The sequence below is a fragment of the Mastigoproctus giganteus genome, chromosome 8 (assembly GCF_048544385.1).
Source record: "Mastigoproctus giganteus isolate SK-2022 chromosome 8, ASM4854438v1, whole genome shotgun sequence".
In the NCBI taxonomy this organism is placed as follows: Eukaryota; Metazoa; Arthropoda; class Arachnida; order Uropygi; family Thelyphonidae; genus Mastigoproctus; species Mastigoproctus giganteus.
Genome location: NC_143582.1, coordinates 126,812,966 through 126,836,959, shown reverse-complemented (window position 1 = coordinate 126,836,959; position 23,994 = coordinate 126,812,966). Strand labels below are relative to the sequence as shown.

Sequence of the window (23,994 nt, the reverse complement as noted above, 5' to 3'; positions counted from 1 at the left end):
ATTTGGATCATGAACTGGCAGCAGTTTGAAAATAAGGTAGAGGAATTATTGTTATTAAATAGAAAAAAATTGGACAGCAGCCTGGCACAAGAAAGGTCTGAAATTGTGGGCTATATATCAGAACAGGCTTCTTGGCAGTTCTATGAAGAGTTGCCGAAATTGGACATAGTTGTTATTTGGTTTTCAGGAGCATTAGCAACTAAGGCCATATTGCTCTGGGGATATGCGGTGGTAATTTCTTGACCTTCTGCATCCTCCATATTTGGTGGTCACGGGCTCGAACCACGGTCTAATCAAGAAGCGTGTGCTATGCACTGCTGCTCCTGGCTACGGAGGCACCAATTGGACACAGAAGGAATTATAGAAGGCCTTGGTGGAATTGCTCAGTTGTCTGAGGAGGAGGGGAGTAATGCAGGCCAGGAGGCAAACAACAATTCTTCAAAGAGCAAGAATTGCTGAAGAAATTGATTAATTAAAGTCTGTTTATATAAGGTTAAGAAAAGAATATACTTTCAAGATTCAGAAAGAAAAGAGACTAGCATGGCAAGAATTTGTATGAAAAAAGATGAATCAAAATGTTTGGAGTATACCTTGTAAAATGGCATTTGACAAGTTAAAGACAGAGAAAGTTTACATATGATTAAGAGTGGGGATTTCAGAACATATAATTGGGCATCCTTCATGGAGGGCATGCTCTCCTTGTTTCTTGAAAATCAAGAGACTGATGAGACTGAAATTCAGAAATAAATTAGAAGACTGAATGAAGAATATGAGGGGAGTATAGAGGATGAAGATTTTAGGGCAGAGGAACCTGAGCAGGCTTTGGATAGAACCAAAATAAATAAGGAACCTGGTATTAATGGAATCCTGCTGGATGTAAAGGGTCGTTAAAATTAAAGTATCTCTATGTAGTTGGGCTTTGGAACGAGTTCTAAGGCTTGTACTAAAGAGAAATTTGGACAACAGGTACAATAATTTATTGGAAAAAAATATTAGTTACAAAATTTGTCACTATATGGCGCTGTGGCGATACAAATCACTTGAACAGCGCTACAATTGTTCAATGTGTCCTCCATTTTGGTCAACAACAGTTTCCATTTGAAGAACAGAACGTAAACATGTCAACTGGAATAGCCAGCACATGATGTCTCATGCTGTCCTTCAGATCTGTCAGAGTTTGACATCCTTCCTGATACACCTGGTTCTTCAAAAAACCACCGCAACCAGAAGTTGCATGGGGTGAGGTCCAGTGATCGGGGTGGCCAAGATGTCTGGAAACAACAGCTGATGACCCGTTCATCCGTAAATCTTTGGACACAACAGTGGATGTGGTGTGGCGCACGATCTTGAATGAACATGGTATCCTGAAAGTACCCACGTTGTTGCAGCTCTGGTATTGCGAAATTTGCCAATATTTCATAATATCACTATCCAGTGACGGAACAGGTGCGGGGTCCAGTCGGTGTTACTCCAAAAAAATATGGCCCAATCATGAATGTGGCCATAAATCCACACCACACTGTCACTTTTGGAGAATGCAACAGGACCTCTTGAATAACTCGAGGGTTTTCTGTTGCCCAAATGCAACAGTTGTGCGTAATCACTTGTCCACTTAAGCAGAAGTGGGCTTCATCACTCCAAAGGATGTTCCATGGCCAAGTGATATCCACTGTCATTCGTGCCAGAAACTGAAGTGCATATTTGAAACGAATATCTGCATCACCATGCTGTAGCACGTGCATCTTGTAAAGATAGTACCACAACACCTGATGCATTACTAGCCTTACAGTGGAATACAGCATGTCCACTTCAAGAGAAACTGCTGGCACACTTTCACTCCCACATGGAGATTGATTTGATAAATCCAGGACAGCCATAGCCACATCTTCAACACGAGAGGATCCACTCGTTTTCGACCTCTACCTGGTTGAACACCAAGATGTCCTGTTGCTTCAAATTTCACAATCATTTTGTGGACAGCACGAACAGTCAGAGGTCCATGCCTTATGCACTTCTGATGCCGGAATTTTCTGATAGTCACAGCTGCATTGTTGCTGTTCTGACAGTACAGATTCACTAATAGCACCTTTCCCTGCAGTGTTGTTGGCATTGCTGCTGTAGTGCAGGCAAACATCTACTGTATGATTTTGAAGAGACTGCTTTGCTTTTATACAGTACAGTACAGTAGAGCTGAGTACTGGTTCTGTGACAATAACTTATGATTATGCAAATAACATAGGTTATTTGCATAATCGTAACTAAGATAGTTACGCACCATACAGTGACAAATTTTGTAACTAATTTTTTTTCCCAATAAATGGCAAGCGCATTCTTTATTGTACCTATTGTCCAAATTTATCTTCAGTACAAGTCTTAGAACTCACTCCACAGCCCTCTACATAGGGATACTTTAATTTTAACAATCCTGTAGTAAAGCATTTTGGGAGTAAATATAGAAATGAGTTGTTAGTATTATATAATGTTTGTTTAAGGGAAATGATATTTCCTAAACCAGCAGTCCCAAACTGCGTGCCGCAGAATATTTTAAAATTTTGAGGGAAACACTGTGATACTCGACATGTTGGACACTACGCGAACTACTAGCTCGAAGTAGTTCACAGTTTCAACATTTACTTATTAAGTTGTTTGGATCTGACTACTTAATAAATGGAACTGTTAAGTATTTCTTTTGGCCTAGGGGGGTGCCATGAAAAAATTACTGAGACACTAAGGGTGCCATGAACTGAGAAAGATTGGGAAACTCTGTCCTAAATAATGGAAAGAAGCAAATGTTAGGATTCTTCTTAAAAGCCCAGATAAGGATCCTACAGGCCTATTGCCTTGTTGCCAGTATTGGGAAAGGTTTTAGAGAGGCTGTTTATGAATAGGCTTGATAAAATGTATGAGGGAAAAGAAAATGTGCAGCTCCAGACAATATGGGTTCAGGAGGGGTAAATCTACTGATGCTATTCAGCAGTTAGGTGTCAATGTTAGATTGTTACATACTATGTATCCTCATTGACTTCAAGGGGGAATTTGATAGGCTGTGGTGGCCGAGTGCATGTGTCCAATTAAGGAAATTGAGTTGTACTAAGCAAATTTCTGGAGTTATGAAGGGCAATTTCATGAAAAGATAAGTATTACAATTACAACTAGTTATGAAAATGTAAGGAAGGAAGGAACTGATGAGAGGTGCTCCTTAGGGCTCTATTGTTGGTCCTTACTGTTGGAATTATGTAATGGACGAGATTCTGGAAGACAATGGACCGGCTCTGAACCAATTGTCTATGCTGATGATTTAGTGCTGTTGGTTTATGGGCAGTTAAATAGCTGGACGAAAGAGCTCAGACAGCATTGTAGACTCAGTAGTCTTGGGTTGAGAGATATAAACTTCAAATATTGCTCCAAAAAACAAATATGGTTTTACTTAAAGGAAAGCTTAGCGAAGGCAGAAGATCTACAGTTAAGGTTTTCTCGAGCCCCATAGCGTATGATCCTCGGTTGGATACCTGGGAGTGATCATTGATGAGAAATTGACTTTCCTACTCCATGCCTGATATCTAAAAGATAAAGTGAGGTTAATATATGTTAAAATAAAAAGATTGGTTAGACTGCAGCGGGGTATCAAGGGGAGATCTCTTGACCTCCTTTATAAGTGTATATTTTTACCAATTGTTACATATGCATGTGGAGCATGTAGTTATAGCATTGAAAATAGTCATGTATGAAGAAGTCTTATATCAGCTCTGAGATTTGCTCTTCTTGTGGTGACAAGGTCCTGCAGAACTGTCTTGAATGAAGCCCTTCAGGTTGTTGTTAGCAAACAACCAGTTCATCTGGTACTTGCAAAAAGAACCTTGGAGTATGCAACAAAAAATAATATATGTAAAGAAATTTTTGGAATTAGATCTTGCCCAGATATGAGAAGGCAAAATGGAAAAGTGGACTTGAAGTTAGAAAAACAAAGGTTCCAAGATGAAATATTAAGAATATGGCAAGATAGAGACGTGATAATCCCATTACATAAGGCTTTTGTTAAACCACACTGGAATACTGTGTTCAAGTATGGAGACTGCACCTAAAGAAAGACATTGAGCCTCTTGAAAGGGTGCAAATACGGGTAACTCGCCTGGTGAGATCGGCAAAAGGGCGTCCTTATGAAGAAAGACTTCGAATATGTAAGTTTCAGAGTTTGGAAACTAGACACCTTAGAGGAGATTTGATTGAGGTGTTTAAGGCTCTGAGAGGCATCAGTAAAATGAACGAGGACGAAATTTTCAAGATTATAAATGATGCTACAACTAGGGGACATAAATTCAAGTTACGGGGGAAATGTTTAGATTGGACTGCAGGAAGTTTTATTTTAGCCAGCGAGTTATAAATTACTGGAATAAGTTGCCTACATGGGTGGTAGAGGCTGACAGTTTGGGGAAATTCAAAGGTCATCTGGATAGTACCTTTGGGTCAGGGAAGCACATAGGATGATAGGTTTAATTTCCTTTTCTTTTATTAATTATTTATTTTTTTATCATTGTTTTATTCGTGGTTTTTTTTTTTTTTTTTTTGGCTGGTGCATTATAAGCCACAGGCTTTCTTGCACCATGCGGCCATTACTAATACTAATAGATAGATAGGATGATTCTGACTTGGGCTGAGTCACCCATTAATTCATGTCTGAGGATGCAATAATAATACAAAACAAAAAGTGGCCAAAATTAGGGATATTTGCAACCATGCTGGTGACGGGGCATGGTCTGGGGAGGAGACTGGTGGAATTGGGAGTTGAAGAGAGTAACCTTTGCCTATGTGGTGCAGTAGAGGACACTGAGAATGTCCTGAGGCAATGTGTCATATATCAGGATATAAGGAATGAAATGTAAATTAAGATTGGCATTGACTTGTATGACTGCAGGGAGCTCTTTCAAGATGAAATTAAATACTGGGCCTACCTGGACTTTGCGTCAAAAAAGCAAAGGAAGGTAGGGCTGCTGTGATGTAAATACGTATATATGTTATTTTATTGTATTCATTGTGAGTTTAGAAAGTTCTTAGAAAGAATTTATTATTTATGAGTTTATAATTGATTAAGAGTTTAGAGATTTAGGGTTGGAATTTATATATATATAAAAAGTGAGTTTTATACTTATATTGTTGTATTAAGTTGTTCAAGAACTAACCAACTAAAGGTGAGAGAATGAGAATGCAAAGTTGCTAGATAGTGGAGATCTGCCTCCTCGGGGCAGGGGCGGAAATGTGCTCCCTTATATCGGGGGAGCACATTAAGGGATCAAGTGAGAGAGATAATATCAAAATTATAAGAGGGAATAAGCATTGGCTCTTGGAGTGCCTAAAACATTAGTGTGTGTGTGTGGTGAAGATGACCACTGCCCATTGTCAATAGTGATACAGAATGGCATCAAGTGGTCTTCAGCAATGAATCCCACTTCTGCTTGGGGCCTGAGGATTATTGCATACACGTGTGAAGACATTTTGTGAACATAACAATCCTAAAGAGCTTACTGAATGCCATGCTGCACACCCTGCTGGTGTTATGACATGGGAAGTGATCAGTTTTGATAGCAGGTTGTTGCTGGTGTTTGGCAACAGCAGTCCGACTTCTCACTGCTATGTCACTAAGATTTTGGTGTAAGACACCATGCATACCTGAATATATGAGTATACCATAGGGATTTCCTCCGTGTTTCTTCAGGACGTGGATGTACTGTCTGGCCAGTTGGGTCCCTGGAATTTTCCCTCATTGAGCATGTGTCACTAAGATTTTGGAACCTGTTGCTCTCCCCCTTTTTTTTACTGAGGTGCCTTACGCCATTTTTCAGCAGGAAATGCTAAAAAATGATCTAAGATGCCATGCATGGCTGAATATACGAGTATACCATAGGGATTTCCTCCGTGTTTCTTCAGGACGTGGATGTACTGTCTGGCCAGTCGGGTCCCTTAATATTCCCCCATTGAGCATGTGCAGGCCATGACTGGATGGCATCTACAGCGTCACCTGCAGCCAGCACAGACCACAGATGTTCTGTGGAACCAGGTGCAAGGGGCTTGGTGGGAAGTACTGTAGAAGGCTATTTGACACCTGTAAGAGATACACTTAGCTCAATGTATCCAGAACCAGATCAACGTGATTTATATCATATCGATCTGTCCATTGTAAGCATCATTTTGTGTTATCAAATGTGTTCACATACACATTAGCATTGCAACTTTTATCACGTGTTCCATAACTCTTTGGCTGTTGTTTACGCTAAGTATCCTCACTGTATTCCTGTTCCTTCAGGGTGCTGCAATTTCAATGTCACAGAGTGTAATCTGAATAATGTGTTTCTGGAGAAAATTCTACAGATGCAAGAGCTACTAAAATTAAATACAGATAAGTTCACTAATCCAGCAGTAACAACACAAAAGGCAAAGATAAGGATGACAAGAATATATGAAGAATAAATCTTTTAACTTTTAACTTATTTGCTACCTCATAAATAGCTAACGATATTTTTTTTTATTCCAGATTCAGATTATATTCCTCATTTTACCATTCATAACAAGTCACAAATCTCTAAAGTGACCATCAGCTGAATTTAAGCAGTTAGGAAGGGGAGTGAATGTTAAAAGAGGATAGTTAAATACAGACATAATAATAAAAAAATATATTGTCAAAAAACCATAAAACTTGCCTTTTTTTCCCATATGCACTGTAAGTTACACTATTAAATTCTGTCTCCCCTTAAATTATGGGGAAAAACAAGTTAATATTTGTTGATAGTAACTGCTGTACACAATTGTTTTTTTTTTTTGTTTGTTTTTGTACTAAAGCTATGTGGCATTAGTGTACTGTGCCTGTAAACTATATTCTATGCTTGGTTTGCCTGTTTTACTATATGAAAAATTAGAGTCCCAACAGTTCATCTTTTCTTGATGAGATTTTAATCCAGGGCCACATGGTGTGAAAGAATAGTGACTGTAACTGCTGTGCTATCTATGAGGTAGCACAACAATTACAATCAATTTTTTTTTACTTAAAATTAACAGCAGTTTTTTTACTTAAAATGTTGGCATTTTAAGTAAAAAAAAATAACTGTTACTTACTTCATCTTCAGGATCATAATATTCAGCCAAATATGGATGTGCAAGAGCCTCTTCAACTGTAATCCGTTTGTGTGGATTAAATGTTAGCATTCTGTCCAAAAGATCTAAAGCTATAAATAAAAAAATAACAGCTACATTAGCGAAAATTAAGAAACAGTGGATTCTTGTTATTTGGACCACCGGTTAATCGGGGCAGCCATTTATTTGGGGCAAATCTTAAAAAACAACCAATCGAGAAAATAGCCAGGGTTTACTTCACTTAATTGGGACAACATGCCGTTTAATCAGGGCAGGAGACCACAGCACTGGAGATTACCCTATGATTGTCTGCGACCGTACCACATAATTCAGTCGGATTGCTGGAGGTCACAACCATAAAACAATTAGCAGTCACCTGTTTATTAGGCTTTTCTGTTAGTGCAATCTATCATAAATGGATAGTAAACTCGATCTTATTGAATCTGCGATAATACCGACAGCTGGAATTCTGTGGATTATGGTGAAATGTGTTTACACTTCCATGGAATCTTCAATGATATAAAAAAATTAATTTTCAGAATGTTCTCTTCATTCCTATTTTTAAAGCTTCGTAACTCATTACCCCCTTCTCACTTGCGCGTATCGTGTTACTTGCAATATTGATTGCTTATTTTTTTTACTGTTTTAAATTTTAACCCCCACTCACAAATGTCAGTGAACAGAAATGTCAACTAGTTAGTATGTACATATTACAATACATATTAATTATTCTAATTATCACGTATATTCTTCCAATTTTCACGTATCATTTAATTTTTTAATTGGTAAGGTAATAACAGGTAAATTTGTGCTTAATGTGATCACAATGACCGGCACTTACTACACATTGTATAGTAAACGGTACTTTACTATGGTGACTCCATCGTACAGGATTTCATTGTACAGTGAACCAATTGTAAAGCGGGGGGGGGTTCCCATTGTATTTTTAACCTTTTTTTACGTGAAACTTCGGATAACTGGGGCAGCCGCTTAATCGAGCCAAAATGCACTAGTCCTGACGTGTACCAAATAACCAGAATCGACTGTTAAACTAAACTTCATTTATATATGAAGTTTCAATTACATATAATATAAATAAAAAAGTATATGTATATACAGTATATATAAAATAATGTAAGTAATATTATTTTATATAATAAATTAATATAATATAATATAAAAAGAATACACATATAAAAATAATATAAAGTAATATAATAATACATATAAATAATATACAGTACTATATAATGGCATATGGGTTAGTGCAATTGCATCATTTTTATATGCAGTAAACTACCAAGGTAGATGAATTGGCATGGTTTTAATTATATCTTGACAAAATAACAAATGAAAAGTACTGCATGTAGGTAGCAGTAACATATCAACTGTGTGGAACTACACTCAATATAGTAGAGAATGAAGAAGACCTGGGTGTGATTGTGCAGTCAGGTATGAAGTTTTCTGAGCAGTGCAGACGGTCTGCAAGAGTAGTTCATAGTGTCTTGTCAATGATATACAGGAATTTTTCTAGCAGGGATAACGAGGTGATTATCCCCTTGTATAAGGCAATTGTTAGGCCACACCTTGAGTACTGTAATCAAGTCTGGATGCCTCATTTTAGGAAGGATGTAGAGCTGCTGGAACGAGCACAGAGAAGGGCAATGAGATTGGCAAGAGGAACAAAAGGGTTGCTATTATGAAGAAAGGCTTAAGTTCTGCAAATTGCAGGGTCTGGAGACTAGGCACCTGCAAGGTGATCTGATTGAGGTGTATAAAGGCTTGAATGGTTTGATCAAGCTCGATACTAAGGGAACATAAATTCAAATTGAGGAAAGACCATTGTAGAATAGATGTGCGGAAATTTGCCTTTAGCCAGAGGGTGGTTGATTGCTGGAACAAACTTCCATCTGTGGAAGTTGATAGCTTAAATAAATTCAAGGAGGAACTAGACAAACTTTTAGAGCGAATGGATGTGCGAAATTTTTTTTTTTGGCTGATGTTACATAAGCTCATACACTTGCTTTCTTGCATCACATGCCTCCATTACTACTATTATTATTACTACCACCACCACCACCGCTGTAGCATCTGAAAAGGCATAAAGCCAAGGCCGGCAAGTATGTGCATGTAGGTGTGTAAGTATGTGTGTTGTTATGTTGAGAGTTGAGGCAGCACCTGCCGACTTTGCAGGCAGGGGCAAGAGACATCAGGTCCCCTGACTCCCAACCTTGGCCACGAAGAGGCAAACCAGGGGCTACTTTTTACCAGAGACTCTTACTGGGGCTATCAGGCAAGCCTGTGAGCCCCAAGGCGTTCAGGGGATGGAAGTGGAGATAAGAATGAGACGTATGGGGAATGGAAGGGAAAGTTGGATAGAAGATAAGGGGAAGAAGAAATAGATATCCCCTAAAATAGAGGAGAAAACTTAAAGTTTATAGAAATAATGTATATTCTATTACATTTAAACTCTAATCTAAAGATTCTTTTAAATATCTGAATAGAGCTGCAAATCTAGCAACCAAACAGTATCAATGAAAATTATATACAAGTCTACAACCTATAGACAGCAAGTAACATTAACTGCCATATGTCTCCAAGAGAAAAATATTCATAATAAATGTCAACAGCAAAAAAAAAACGTAGTTTCCTGCAAGTTAATACCTTTGGTCTTGTACATAGTCATTAAAATTTGATACCTATAATGTATATCATTAACAGAACTTATTTTCCTGCAAAGACATAACCATTAACCTTTCATAAACACAAGATTTAATTTTCAACAACAGTTCTTATGAACAACTTACAACATAAGACAGTGAAACTCAGAGCGAAGAAAACCTTATAAACTCTTTACAATGCATTGTAAAGTGTAACACTTTACAATGCATTTTTGTCTCCTAAACACACTATCAGCAAAATCAGAGAAATACAAGAAATTCTCCCTTGTTTCCACCAAACGTGGAAAATCAGTGGGACTATATACATTTGTCAAAATCTGCAGCTGATTTCTAACATCTAAATAATGGTTACATTCTACGATTAAATTATCAATCGTCTCAACAGCTCCACAAGGGCAGAGAGGTGATGCAGACAATCCAAGTGCATTTAGGAGTTTATGCTCTCATGACCTGTAATCATAAATATGACATTCAAACCAGGACCAAACCATTTTAACTGCTTAGTGTATTCAAAAACATTAGGAATAAAACTATATGTAGCCCTGCCCAAAAGAGCAGCATTCCATTCCAATTGCCAGTTTCTCATAAACTCAAATATTAATCTAGCAACAGCCTCCTTTTCAGATAAATCCATATTCAAAGTATACACTGGTGTTCTAAGAAAGTGCATCACCCCTTAAAATTGCAATTGCTGTCCGAATAATATAACTATATGGCAATATTTCTTACAGATTGCATTAGATAAGATTGACACACATAGGTGATGAAGTAATATTGCATCAGCTGTTACTTTCAACTATATAAGCACGGTCTGCAAGAGTTGCAGTCATTCCCTGCTTGTGTCAGGATGGCAAGTTACGTGCAGTTGACGCTATGAAGAAAGAGTGCTATTGTTGCTTTACACGAGGAAGGATGTTCTTCCTGTCATATTGTTTATAGAGTGTGTTGTAATCAGTTGACAGTGAGTAGATTTCTTTACAAACTCAAAATACTGGTTCTGCTGATAGGAAAAAAGGAACCGGATGCAAACAAGTCTCTACGCCAAAACAAGACCGCGTTTTGAGGGGCTAGCTTATGCCTTAAAAACTGTAAAAACCGTAAAGCTTCTTCATCTGAGCTTAAAAGAGAATGGGAAGAACATACAAGAGTGGTAGCAAGTGCAGTAACAGTCAGAAGGCACCTCTTCAACAATGCAGCCTGTCCTAAGAAGAAGCCCCTCCTCACACAAAAAATGAAAAAGGCTCGATTAATTTGGTGTGAGAAGCATGTCAAATGGACCCCCAAGCAGTGGAAGTCAGTTATTTTCTTGGATGAGAAGAAATTCAACCTGCATGGCTCTGAATGGGAGACAAACGATTTGCCATAGATGTGGTGAAGAATAACATCCAGACTGTATGGTGTCTACAGTGAAATTCCCTACCAGCCAAACGATATGGGGGTGCTTTTCGTATTGCGGAGTAGGTCACTTGCAGTTTATAAAAGGTTCCGTAAATGCCAATGGATACCTGGCTATATTGGAAGGCAAATTGCTGCCAACCATTACAGACCATCTCTGTCTCTCTCTTTCTCACCATTTCAACCTACCAAGTAATTGCATCTTTCAGGACAACTCTGCTCCTTGTCATTGGTGAACAGTATAAGTAGGCACTTCTGTAGTTACTTTAGCTTCATTTCTGCATTAGAGATTCGACAGTAATATGTTTACATTTGTTACAGGTGAAAAAATGGTTGGAAGAACAGTCCATTACAACTCTTAGCTGGCCAGGAAACAGCCCAGACCTGAATCTTATAGAGAACTGTTGGCATTGTGTGGAATCTGCAGTTGCCAGAAAGAAACCAAAGAATCTTTGTGAACTTCAGGAAGCCATAATTCATGTTTGGAACCACGAACTATCAGTTGATTATCTTCAGAAATTGATCTTGTCAGTGCGTCGATAGTGCACTGCTGTCATCAGGACCAGAGGCGGTTCAACTAAATATTAGTTTGCACCTGGTGAACTTTTCATTTTGTTTTCCATTTAAAATGATAAATTGCAGCAAACTGAGGGCTTCTGATAACATTTCAGCGCTAATTGTTATGTTTACCAAAACTGTTGTATAAAGTAGTCATGTTTACCAAAACTGTTGTTGCAAATGCACATTTTGGAATGTTTATATTTCTACTTGTGATGCAAATTATTATAACATGCCATTGCAAAAAAGGGTTAGAAATGTGAAATTCCTAGGTGATGCACTTTCTTTGAACATCAGTGTAGTTACCAATATTAGCTGGGGGATATAATCACCACAAAGTATTCAAAGTATTTTTGTTTACTGCAGCCTCCAGGGTTTCCCCTTTTGCCGCAATGATTCTTGTAGGTTTTTTTTTTTAAGCCGGCAAGTGTGTGTATGGGGAGGTTTTTGTTTGAGTGTTTGTTTGTTTTGTTGAGTGTTGTATGCCGGCACCTGGAGACTTTGCAGCCAGGAGGCAAGAACAGATATATCTTGCGTCCTGACTCCCGTCCCTAGCCACGTGGAGGCGCTCCAGGGAGTCTGGTTATCACAAAAGGAGGTTCTTGAACCTCTATATGTTTATACAATAATATTAAAATAGAGATAAATATAGCAATAAAAGAGTAAATCATCAAGTGTGGATAGAGTTGGTTTAGTTGAGTGGGGATCAATTAATGGAGTGAATGTTTCTAGTGTGTTTTACATACAATATGGTAATAATTTAAAATAAGTTAAGTTTCGTCAGGAGATTAAAACATAGCGTGTGGATGAATTTAGATTTAGTTAAGGGGAGCAGTAAAGTAGTGGGTGTTTCTAGTGAGTTTAGCATGTTCAATGTTTAGGTTGTCCAATGATCTATACCAAATATTGGCCCTTGTAGGGGCCCATCCTGCCAGAAGAGGGCACGGCGTAACAATCAATTCCATGCACCTGCGGCAGCCACGACGGAGCCGCGGCGACAGACACAAACCAGTGCACCACAACCGTGGCACCCCCGGAGCCACAGCAAACCTGAACAAAAGTGAACACTTCTAAGTTAGTAATTACTACAATTTTACAGTTGACAATATAAATACTTGGCAAAACAGCCACTGTCGCAACAACACTACGGCCGAAGACACAACCAGTGTCCTTAACCACAGCGCTACCGCAACAGCAACTTAACAGTTCTAAGGTAGTTAAGAATATCTTATAATTATCATAGCTATACAGTTCACAGTTATCTTTGCTCGTCCTACAGGGTTTAATTTCATCTTGAGGGGAAGCACCGCATTCAAGACACACATTCTTGCAGGGCTCAATCCTGTCCTAGAGTGTATGGAGATGAGTTCATTGTGTGTTTTGCGAGTAGAAGGACGGACAAGCCAGTGTGGCAGGGTAGTTAACGGGAAACATGATTATTGCCAGTGGCTTCGACCCAGTCCTGTAGGGCTATAACCAAGTGGAATTCTCGATTGCTCAGCTTCTCGTAGATCTCGGTCCTGTCCTATGAAGGTAGGGTCCTCACTAATAAAAAAAAAAAAAAAAACGCACATACTGAAGACACTATGTGGCCTATGACATCGACCCAGTTCTTTAGGGCATGTTCAGTGTTAGTCACTAATTTCAAGGAAGCTACATCACAGTTATGTGTGCTCCGCTGCTCCTAAGCTGTGGGGTGTCTTGTTCTTGAGTCCTTACTTTTGCTTCTTATTCAGTTCAGTATAATTGTGTTTCCGTTCTGCGTTACTTCCTATTTTCTTGTTCTGTTGAGTCCCTTCCACTTCATTCCTTCTTTTCATTTTCCCATTTACCTACTGTCTCTCTGTGCTTCCTGCTGGAGGGCCGCCCTTCGCCTGAATAATTTTCCTGCAAAAGCTGAAAGAAGTTTGAGCGATTCTGCCCCAGCTATCAGTTGTGGGAATTCTCCAGCGTTAGTTACGTTAGTCCCCAATAGCAGGGGATGTCTCAGATCTGTGTAGAGGTAACAGTCAAGTATGAGGTGTTTCACTGTTTCTTCTTCGCCGCATTGACAAAGGGGGGAGAGAGTTAGGCCTAATTTGTGGAGTTTGGAGTTGAGACTACCATGTCCTGTGATTAGAAAAGTAGTATGCATGCTTGGTGTCCATAATCACCACAGTGAAATTCCTCATCACCAATTTCAGAATGATGCCACATCTCAGTTTGATGGGTGTTTGTACCAGACTACTAACCTAATGTAATAGCTGTATCGATCAATAGACAGAATAACTGATATTGCAGCTTGTGCAGTTTTGTTTTCATTTACAAAGCTCAAAGAGATTTTTTTTTCATGTAATATTCCTCCTTTGTAAACATCATTAGAATTGTTATCACCATATTAGTGGAAACGTGCTTCAGTACATGTTTAGTAGTTTTGTTATATAAAGAAGATTGCTGTTATATTTATTTGTAATATAATTACTTCAATTTTGTTTTTATCACAAGAATGAAATAGTTTAACTTTGGTAAATAACAGTTCTCAAAATGTAAGGGGGAAGAGAAATTTTTATATATGCACATTGCTTCAAGTATCTGTTACATTATTTGTATTTGTTACCCTGCAGCTTTAATCCCCGGTGCCTCTGACCGGGGTTCAAGCCCGTGCCCACCAAATATGGAGGATGTGGAAAGGTCAGGGAATGACCACTGCATATCCCCGGAGCAATATGGCCTTAGTTGCTAATGCTCCTAAAAACCAAATAACAAACAAACAACAACAGGCTTTAATCCCAGGTTAAACCAATATGAAGTTTGTTATCTGGGAGTTTTAAAAGTTGCACCTGGATATTGCTGTTGTTTGGATAGTCCTAGAGGGATAGTGACAATGGGATACTAAAGTTTACAGTAAGAAGGGGACAAATTATCTCTTAAGTTGGTTTTTTTTTTAAAGAAAGTAGTTAACATTACAGAATATTTGAAATGGATGTCAATCAGTTTTTTACTAGCAATAAGCCTTTAAGTAAAAAATTTAAAGGAGTTTATTAAAAAGGCCACCAATAAGATTTTGGTTTAGCGATTTTACAGTTTGTTATCTAGAAACAGCAATTTTTCAACTGGAGTAATTCTGTTGATTTATTTCATTTCTAAAATATACTCAGAATTATTATTATTATTGGTTTTTTTTTTGTTATTTTTTGGAAAATGTTTTCCTAGGTGATTGTGGATTATTGATTTGTGTGACAGACATGACATTATGCACAAAATGAAGAGTTTTCAGGCTTGTGATGCTAGGGAATCTCAGACTGGAAACTGGATTTAGATATCCACATTTTGGTTTAGTAATTTTTCTTATTAAATTTAACCCATAAATTTAGATAAGTAGTTCCATTGGTTGCACTGAACCTAGCGAATACTAAACTGTTCACATGCAGACATACTGCCTCACTTGTTTAACTAACTTTGGTCTAGTGGTATCTCTATCTTGACGTGGTAGTGGGGCTTGTGCACGCTAGTGATCCTGAGAGCTATGTCAGTGGTAGCTTAGCTACTGGTAGGGCCTCCCAAGCTGGACAGGACGAAGGTTAGACAGACACAAAGAGATACTCTGGTCCTCCGGGTTGGGCACAGAGCTGACAACTCTGCCCTGTAAAAAAATTTAACCATTACGTATAACTTGATGAATGAAATTCATCAAGTTATACGTAATGGTTAAATTACGGACAGCCCATATGGAAACAGACCAGCCCTCAAAATAAGGACACAAGTTTGGTATTGAGATTTGAAACTTGGAATGTGAGTACCCTGTTGCAGGCTGGAGCTATGAACAGCACAGCAGAGGAAGTTGAAAAGTTTAAGATGGATATTGTTGCTCTCCAAAAAGTTACATGGAAAGGTAAAGGTGTGATTAATAAATCAATTTACAATTTATTACTCTAGTAGTATTAGTAGTAATGGAGGCATGTGATGCAAGAAAGCAAGTGTAGAGTGAGCCATAAAAAAATAATAATAAAATAATAATAATAATAAAAAAAAAAAAACAATTTCACAAATCCATTCCCTCTAAAAGTTTGTCCAGTTCCTCCTTGAATTTATTTAAGCTTTCAACTTCCACGACAGATGGAAGGTTGTTCCAGCAATTAACCAACCACTGGCCAAAGGCAAATTTCTGCACATCGATTCTACAACTGTCTTTCGTCAATTTGAATTTATGTCCCCTCAGGTTCTTAATCTTAGCAAGCGGAAGTATCCCATCAGAATTCAGCATGCTCAACCCATTCAAAGCCTTATGCACCTCGATCAGATCATCTTGTGGGTGCCTAGTCGCCAACCATTGCAATTTGCAGAACTTAAGCTTTCTTGGTAAGAGGACCCATTCATTCCCCTCACCAATCTTGTTGCCCTTCTCTGTACATGCTCAAGCAACTCTACATCTTTCCTAAAATGAGCCCTCCAGACCTGTATACAGTACTCAAGGTATGGCCTGACCAATGCCTTGTTACAAAGGGATAATCACCTTTTCCCTACTAACAAAATTCCTGTATATCATTGACAATACTCCATGACTTGCTCTGGCAACCTGTCTGCATTGCTCAGAAAGCTTCATATCTGATTGTTTGTTTGTTATTTGGATTTTAGGAGCATTAGCAACTAAGGCCATATTGCTCCGGGGATATGCGGTGGTCATTCCCTGACCTTTCCGCATCCTCTGTATTTGGTGGTCACGGGCTCGAACCCCGGTCTAATCAAGAAGCGTGTGCTACGCACTGCTGCTCCTGCCCACCTGGCTACGGAGGCGCCATATCTGATTGTACAATTACTCCCAGATCTTTTTCATTTTCTACCACCCTAAGTGTAGTACCACACAGCTGGTATGTTTCTCTGGGGTTACTTCTACCCATATGCAGTACTTTGCCTTTGTCAATGTTACACTTCAGTTGCCACTTCTCAGCCCATCTGCCCAAATTTGCTAGATCCTGTTGCAGTAGCACACTGCCATTAACAACCCTACCAACCTTTGTATCATCTGCAAACTTTGACAATAAGTCTGATATACCTTCATCAATATCATTAATAAATATACAAAACAACAGTGGGCCAAACCCTGGGGGACTCCACTAATAACAGTAGTCCACGAAGAGCAACGTCCATTGATTACCACTCTGTCTTCTCCCACTCAATCATCCTTTTATCCATTGTAGCAACTTACCCTTAATACCATACTGCTTCAATTTGTACACTAGTCTTGCATATGAAACATTTTCAAAAGCTTTTCTGAAATCCAAGTATATGATATCAAAATTATTTTTTGCATCCAGTTCCTTTGTAACTATATCATAATATCCAGTCAAATTTGTTAGACAAGACTTTCCCTTAACAAACCCATGCTGTGTCTGAATTATTACTGAAGTCTTCTCTAGATGGCCCTGCGATGTTTTTTTAACCAGTGACTCCATTATTTTCCCCAGAACAGAAGTTAAACTAACAGGTCTATAATTACTCAGATTCCCCTTTGTGAATTTTGGATACATTTGCACATCTCCAGTCCATGGGGACTTCCCCTGAGTCCAAGGATGCTCTCATAATTATGGCCAAGGATTTGCTTACTTCCCTTGCAGCCTCGTTTAATATTACTGGATAGATCCCACTCACCCCAGGTGCCTTTCTTATGTTTAACTTCAATAATTTCTCCTCCACTTTGCTCTCAGTTTTTACAAAATGATGAAGCACCCTGTTACAGTTTGATAAACTTCCGGAATTTTCCTTCCTTAATTCCTCATGTGTGAATGTAGATGCAAAATACTCATTCAGATTATTGCTAGCTGAGCAGGATCATCAACAGTCAACCCATCGATATCAAGTGGGGCAATCTGATTCATCCCCTTCCTTCTAGAGTTTATACAAGTAAAGAGGTCCTTGCTGTTTTTCTTAGCATCTTTTGCCAAATATTTCTCATAATCTGCCTTCGCCTGCCTAATCTCTTTGTGACTTGATTACCGACTAGCTTATATCTGCCATAAACGTCTGTGTATCCCATGCATTTTTCTTCTCTGCCACAAGTCTCATTAGTCCATCTGACATCCATTTAGGCCTAAACCTTGAACAATATTTCTTAATCCGTATGTAAAGCCTAGTAGCTTCCACGATTAGTTCCTGGAATGCTTCCCACTTAGAATTTGCTGTTGGTCACATTATCAGTTGGTCCCACTGTACAGAATTTAAAAACTGTTTGAGACCACTGTAGTCACCTTTACGGAAACAAAAACCCTTCCCTTTACCCCTGATGGTAATTATATCTTTAAGTAAATCCAACATCAGTACACTGTGATCACTGTCACCTAGTGGTTCCTTATCTGCAAATTCTTAATGCTCAAATAATCACTGCTGATAACCAGATCAAGATTATTACACTCTCTTGTTGCCTGTTGAACATGCTGCTGCAGGAAAAAAATCACTCAATAAATCCCCAAAAGTCTTGCTAGTGTGTCGAGTGACCAATCCACAAGTTCCAGTTAATATCTGTGAAGTTAAAATTCCCCATTATAACAGAATCTGATTTACTGGCCCAATCTATTTCTCCATACAACTGTTCGTTGTACTCATTAGAACTATAATATTTTTGCTTTCCCAATGCTTATGTCACACCAAACTGACTCAACATTGCACTGTCCATCTATGTCAACTGGATGCACTTCCTTAGATTTTGTTTTTCTTAATTAACAGCATAACCCCTCCTCCCTTCCTATCCTTTCTGTACACATACTCCGCAAATTCCAATTCTGCACTGCTTATATCTGTGTGACACCACGTCTCTGATGTCCCAACAATATCTACCTTTGATGTCTTGACCACCACCTCAAAGTCATCAAATTTATTTACTATACATCTAGCACTGGTGTAAATGCAAGTATACATGCACTAGTTACCCTAACACAGCCAATGTATTTATTTGTTTTATGATGACTCCCACCACTCCCTAAACCCCAGGCACCCCACCCTCCAGGCCACTGCTCACTCTAATAGAAGCAGTGCAAGAATCACTTTCACCTCTGCCTACGGTTACCATTAACCTTTCAGTCTGTGAATCTCCCCAAGCTAGCAGTTTTCAAACCAACCTAACGCTGCCTTGATAGCATCAGCAAACACTCTTGCACCCCTTCTATTTAAGTGTATCCCATCCCTGTAAAAGCAGTCTCTCTTGTTAAGAAGCACAGACTACTCTGAGAAAAATTCCACCCCACGAGCCTTGCACAATCCCTCCAGGGCCGAATTGATGACACACAGGGAGAATACCGGTGTAGGATTTCTAAGAGAATGCGCAGTTCAGTACTCGCCTTCACACCAGCATCTGGGAGAATTTGCAGCCTTAGAATTAAAGGGAAATTCCATAATGTGATCTTTATTAATGTGTATCCAATTGAAAGTGTGGATGATGATATTGCAGATGGATTTTACGATGAACTCCAGGCTGTGTGTGCGTGTGAAAGAATTTCAAGACACAATGCTATTATAATTCTCAATGACTTCAATGCTAAACTAGGCAGGGAAGAAGTTTTCACGGGTGTATTTTGGAGAGAGAGCCTCCATGAAGAAACAAACAGTAATGGTCTTAGAATAGCACAATTTGCGGCTGCCAACAACTTTTAAGGCCATGGTTCCCAAGGAAGAATATTCATAAAGGTACATGGAAAATCCCCGATACAAATCAGGCTAATCAGATTGATCGTGTACTGGTCTCTAAGAGGTGGGCTACTGCAATTGAAAATGCCCGTTCTTTTTGGGGCACCAACTCTGATTCTGATCATTTTCTAGTGGGAGCCACCAAGTATAAAATAGCCCTAGTACCAAGAGGAAAGGCTGAGAAAACGAAGCGATGGAATTAGAGGAATTGAAAGACAGACTTGTAGAAGACTGCAGGAACAGTGACAAGACTGAAGATGAATGGACTTGCATAAAGGAAGCAATTCTGGGTGCAGCACGCATAACCTTGGGTGAGACCTCAAGGCCGAGAAATGAGGAATGGTATGATGATGAGTGCCGAGTAGCAGTAGAATTGAAGAGACAAGCCAGGGTGAAATGTTTGCAGCAGAATAGCAGACACTACAAGGAAAAACGGATTGCCACAGCTAAGATATGTAGAAAGAAAAGAGAAAAGCTTTGGGGAGGAAGGTAGACAAAATGGTGGAACATTACAAAAAGAAGGAAAGTAGAAAGTTTTATAAGATTAAAGAAAGTACACAGGAATTCCGATCAAAAGCTACTGCATGTTATTTGTTATTTGGTTTTTAGGAGCATTAGCAACTAAGGCCATATTGCTCCAGGGATATGCAGTGGTCACTCCTTGACCTTTCCACATCCTCCATATTTGGTGGGCACGGGCTCGAACCCCGGTCTAATCAAGAAGCGTGTGCTACACACTGCTGCTCCTGCCCACCTGGCTATGGAGGCGCCGTTACTGCATGTACAGATAGTAAAGGAAACTTGCTGACTGAGAGAAAGGAGATTCTGAAACGGTGGAAAGAGTATTTTGAGAGCATCTTGACAGGAAGTAAGACCGAAACAAAACAGCTGTTGTACTATACAGTAGAACCATGCATTGAATGCCCTAACTTCGAAGAAATTCGAAAAGTTATTAAGTCCTTAAAGAACTTTAAAACACTGGGAGCTGATGGAATAAGTGCAGAATTGCTCAAGAACGGTGGAGTGACACTATGGAGAAGAATACATAATCTGATACTATTAATATGGTCTGATGAAAAAAATCTGAGATGAATAGTCACTTGGAATCGTATTTGGAGGAGATTCACAAGAAGGGTGATAAACTGTTTTGCTCTAACTACAGAGGAATTACATTGCTGAGCATTACTTACAATGTTTTGTTGGCAGTTATTTATAACTGGCAGCGTATTCAGAGAAAATCATTGGAGAATACTGCAATTGAAAATGTCCATTCTTTTTGGTGACCCAATCGCTCAACAACTGACCAGATTTTCATCTTGAGGCTGATACAGGAAAAAGCATTTGAGTACAATATACACTGATTTAACCTATATGTAGATTTCAAACAAGCTTTTGATTCCCTCAACAGAGAGGAAATGATAAATGATCTCTTTCTCTTGGACATACCTGCAAAGATTGTTAGGCTCATAAAAGCAACCCTGGCTCTAAGGCAGTAATGAGAACTGACAACAAGTTGACAACTCCCTTTGACATTAATGCTGGTGTTAGACAAGACATAGGTGATGCACTCTCTACTGTGTTATTTAACTTGGTTTTAGAGGCGGCTGTCAGAAAATTAGAAGTGACTGGACACATAGGGACAAAGACAGTGCAGGTCTGTGCATATGCTGATGATATTGCTATTATCAGTAAGACTAAAGGACTAAAGGAGCACTGGAGGAAACAGTGGCCAGGCTGGATAGTGAAGAGGACATAGGATAAATAAATAAATAAATTTTCTTTTTATACTCCGGCACGACAACCAAGTCAGTAGAGTTTACAATAAATCGCCAATACAAATATTTATTGTATTTAGTAGTCACGGGCTTGAATCCCTGGTCCACTCAAGGAACGCGTGCTATGCACTCTCGCTCCTGACCACTGGGCTACGTCAAAGGCAAAATATATGGAAGTCCAGAGAACAGCAAATAACATGGAAAATTTAAGAACCAGCGGCCTCTCGTTTGAGAATGTTCAAAATTTCTCCTATCTAGGTTTGCAGATAAACCAGTCCAACTCTATTACTAATGAAATTAAGTCCCATATCCTGAGTGGAAACAGATGTTTCTATGCACATGAAAAACTAATGAAGTCCAGAGTATTGAACAGGCATTTAAAATTAAGAATATACAAAAGCCTCATTAGACTAGTTGTGAAGCTCGGACATTAACGAGTAAAGATGAGCAGTTGTTGAGAGTGTTAGAGTGTAGAATTTTACAAAAAGTTTTTGGGCCCGTACAAGACGTTGATGGATCCTGGAGGAACAGAATGAACCATGAACTTGACCATCTTTATTCGGGGTGCAGACATCGTCAGGTTTGTGAAAAGCCAGAGACTTGCCTGGTTGGAACATGTTATGAGAATGGATGACAGCAGAACAACTAAGAGTATAATGAAATGGAAACCTACCAGTAAGAGGGCGAGAGGAAGGGTGCAGAAAAGATGGATGGATGATGTAGAAGTGGACATAAAGATCATGAGAATAAGAAGCTGGAGAAGTTTGACTGCTGGGAGGGCTTACTGGTAGAACATCATCGAGAAGGCCAAGACCCACCCTGGATTATAATGCCAGAAGAAGAAGTAAGGTGATATGGTAACTTACGTATTTTGTGCATGAATTCATTTGGTAAGTCAAAGTCTTTGAGTTCTCAAATAACATACACAAATACAAACAAAGGAGGAAAAAATCCCTGACATACATCTTGATTACTTAGAACTACACTTACCAATACAGTACTGCTGAGCATCTGAATTGATAATAGAAATATACAGAGTAAATGACATCATCATCATTCGGGTAATTAGTTTTAGTTTAAATATTGTAATATTTAGAATGTACTTGTCTGCATATTACAGTTGTTATATTATATGTTGTTACTTTATATTGACTACTGTCATTATACTGTACATTAGTCGGTACTGTTTTGATCTGTATATGATAAATATTGGCTTTAAAATCTATTTTTTCATTCTAATAATATTATTTATATTGATCATGTAATGTTTAATTGAATTGAAAAAAAGCATTAATGCTTGTTAGTGGACTATCTTAAAATCAAATGCTTTACTCTCATATTTATGTTATACATATATGTACATATAAGAATAAAAATTGTAAGCTAATAGAAGAATAAACTTTTTAAGCTAAAAACATGTATATTCTCAAGGAACCCTTCTACAATAATCTTTATCAATAGTCTACAGGTTTGGGCCAACATTAAAAGAACTAAGTCAGATAATACTAAATTGCTGCTTAAGATGGATCTGAGGCAAAGTCTAAGAATTTTCTATAGGTAGATCCAAATCTTGTCATCCTGGGTCAGCAACTTACCCAAAAACTGCACAAAAATGGTGGCATGAATGTGAAATGGGCAACTTCACTTTGGCACCAATAACAAATAAGTACTGATAACTACAAATGAGTATAAGACGGACAACTTGAACTGCATAATGCAGAAACCCAGATGGAAGAAACAAAAACAAAGCAATGACAAAACCTTCAAGTACTTAATAATAAGTCTTATTGCAATGATGACCACATCCTATTGAAGGCCTTAAGTCCCTTAAGACAGTAACCCCACCATGATGAAAATGCTATCTAAATGGTTAAGTGGGTATCAAAAATGACACTCAAGAAACCTGAGATACTAGGAATGAATCAACAACTTTTAAATTAATACATTGCTATAAGGTTTCTTATAATCTCTTATTAATAAACCTACATTATTCCCCTCTGAAAAGATGAAAAAATGTTTTTAATAAAAAAATTTCTCATTTATGGCAGCTTAAAGCTCCATATATGCAAACAAATAAAAAAAATTCATATTATATATACATGCATCACATTAAAGTGCCTAAAATAAAACTATAATAAAATTTAACTGAATTACAAACTTTTTTTTTTTTTTTTAATTACTCTGATCTATGCAACATCTTTTTGCTGTGATGAACTTAAAAAATAACCAAATGAGGACAGAATTTTTAAGTTAGCTTCTTTGTCATCTTTGGGATTTCCAATGAATTTTGAATGGATTGAGCAAGCTCAATGCTGATGGCATGCTTCATCTTGTTCAGACTATATACATAATTGGTCATTGAGGAAGGATGGTTGTAGGATAGATATGAGGAGGTTTGCCTTCATCCAGTGGGTAGTTGATTGATGGAATAAACTTCCATCTGGTAGTTTGGCTGGTACTTTATTCTTTTTTTTTGGCTGGTACTTTATAAGCTTGCCTTCTTGCATTATTTGCCATTACTAATAAACCTTCTGGCAAGGTTTTCAATGGTTCAATAGTATTTTGAGATGACACGCAGGATCCCCCTTTGGGAATCACACCCAAACAGGTTTCTCCAGGGACTGGAAGCATGGATACAGTTCCCCATTTTCACCTGTATGGAAAATTGCTTGCTTTTTTGCATGAAATGAAGACATTGTTGAAAACAGAAAATTTGCATAACCATTCCTGTGACTAGAGTGAACTGAGAAAGGTTTCAGTTCTGAAAATTGCAGTGTCTGGAGATAGGCACCTGCAAGATCTGACTG

General features: G+C 38.4%; 1 protein-coding gene across 1 annotated transcript in view; it reads right to left on the bottom strand.

The window, feature by feature from the left end:
- The window catches only part of LOC150081813 (mitogen-activated protein kinase 1-like), a 262,012-nt gene that overhangs the window by 74,354 nt on the left and 163,664 nt on the right, over positions 1–23,994 (bottom strand). The window contains exon 9 of the mRNA XM_090379718.1: positions 7,105–7,214. Coding sequence (XP_090235844.1) covers positions 7,105–7,214 — 110 coding nt within the window. The remainder of the gene's footprint in view (positions 1–7,104; positions 7,215–23,994) is intronic.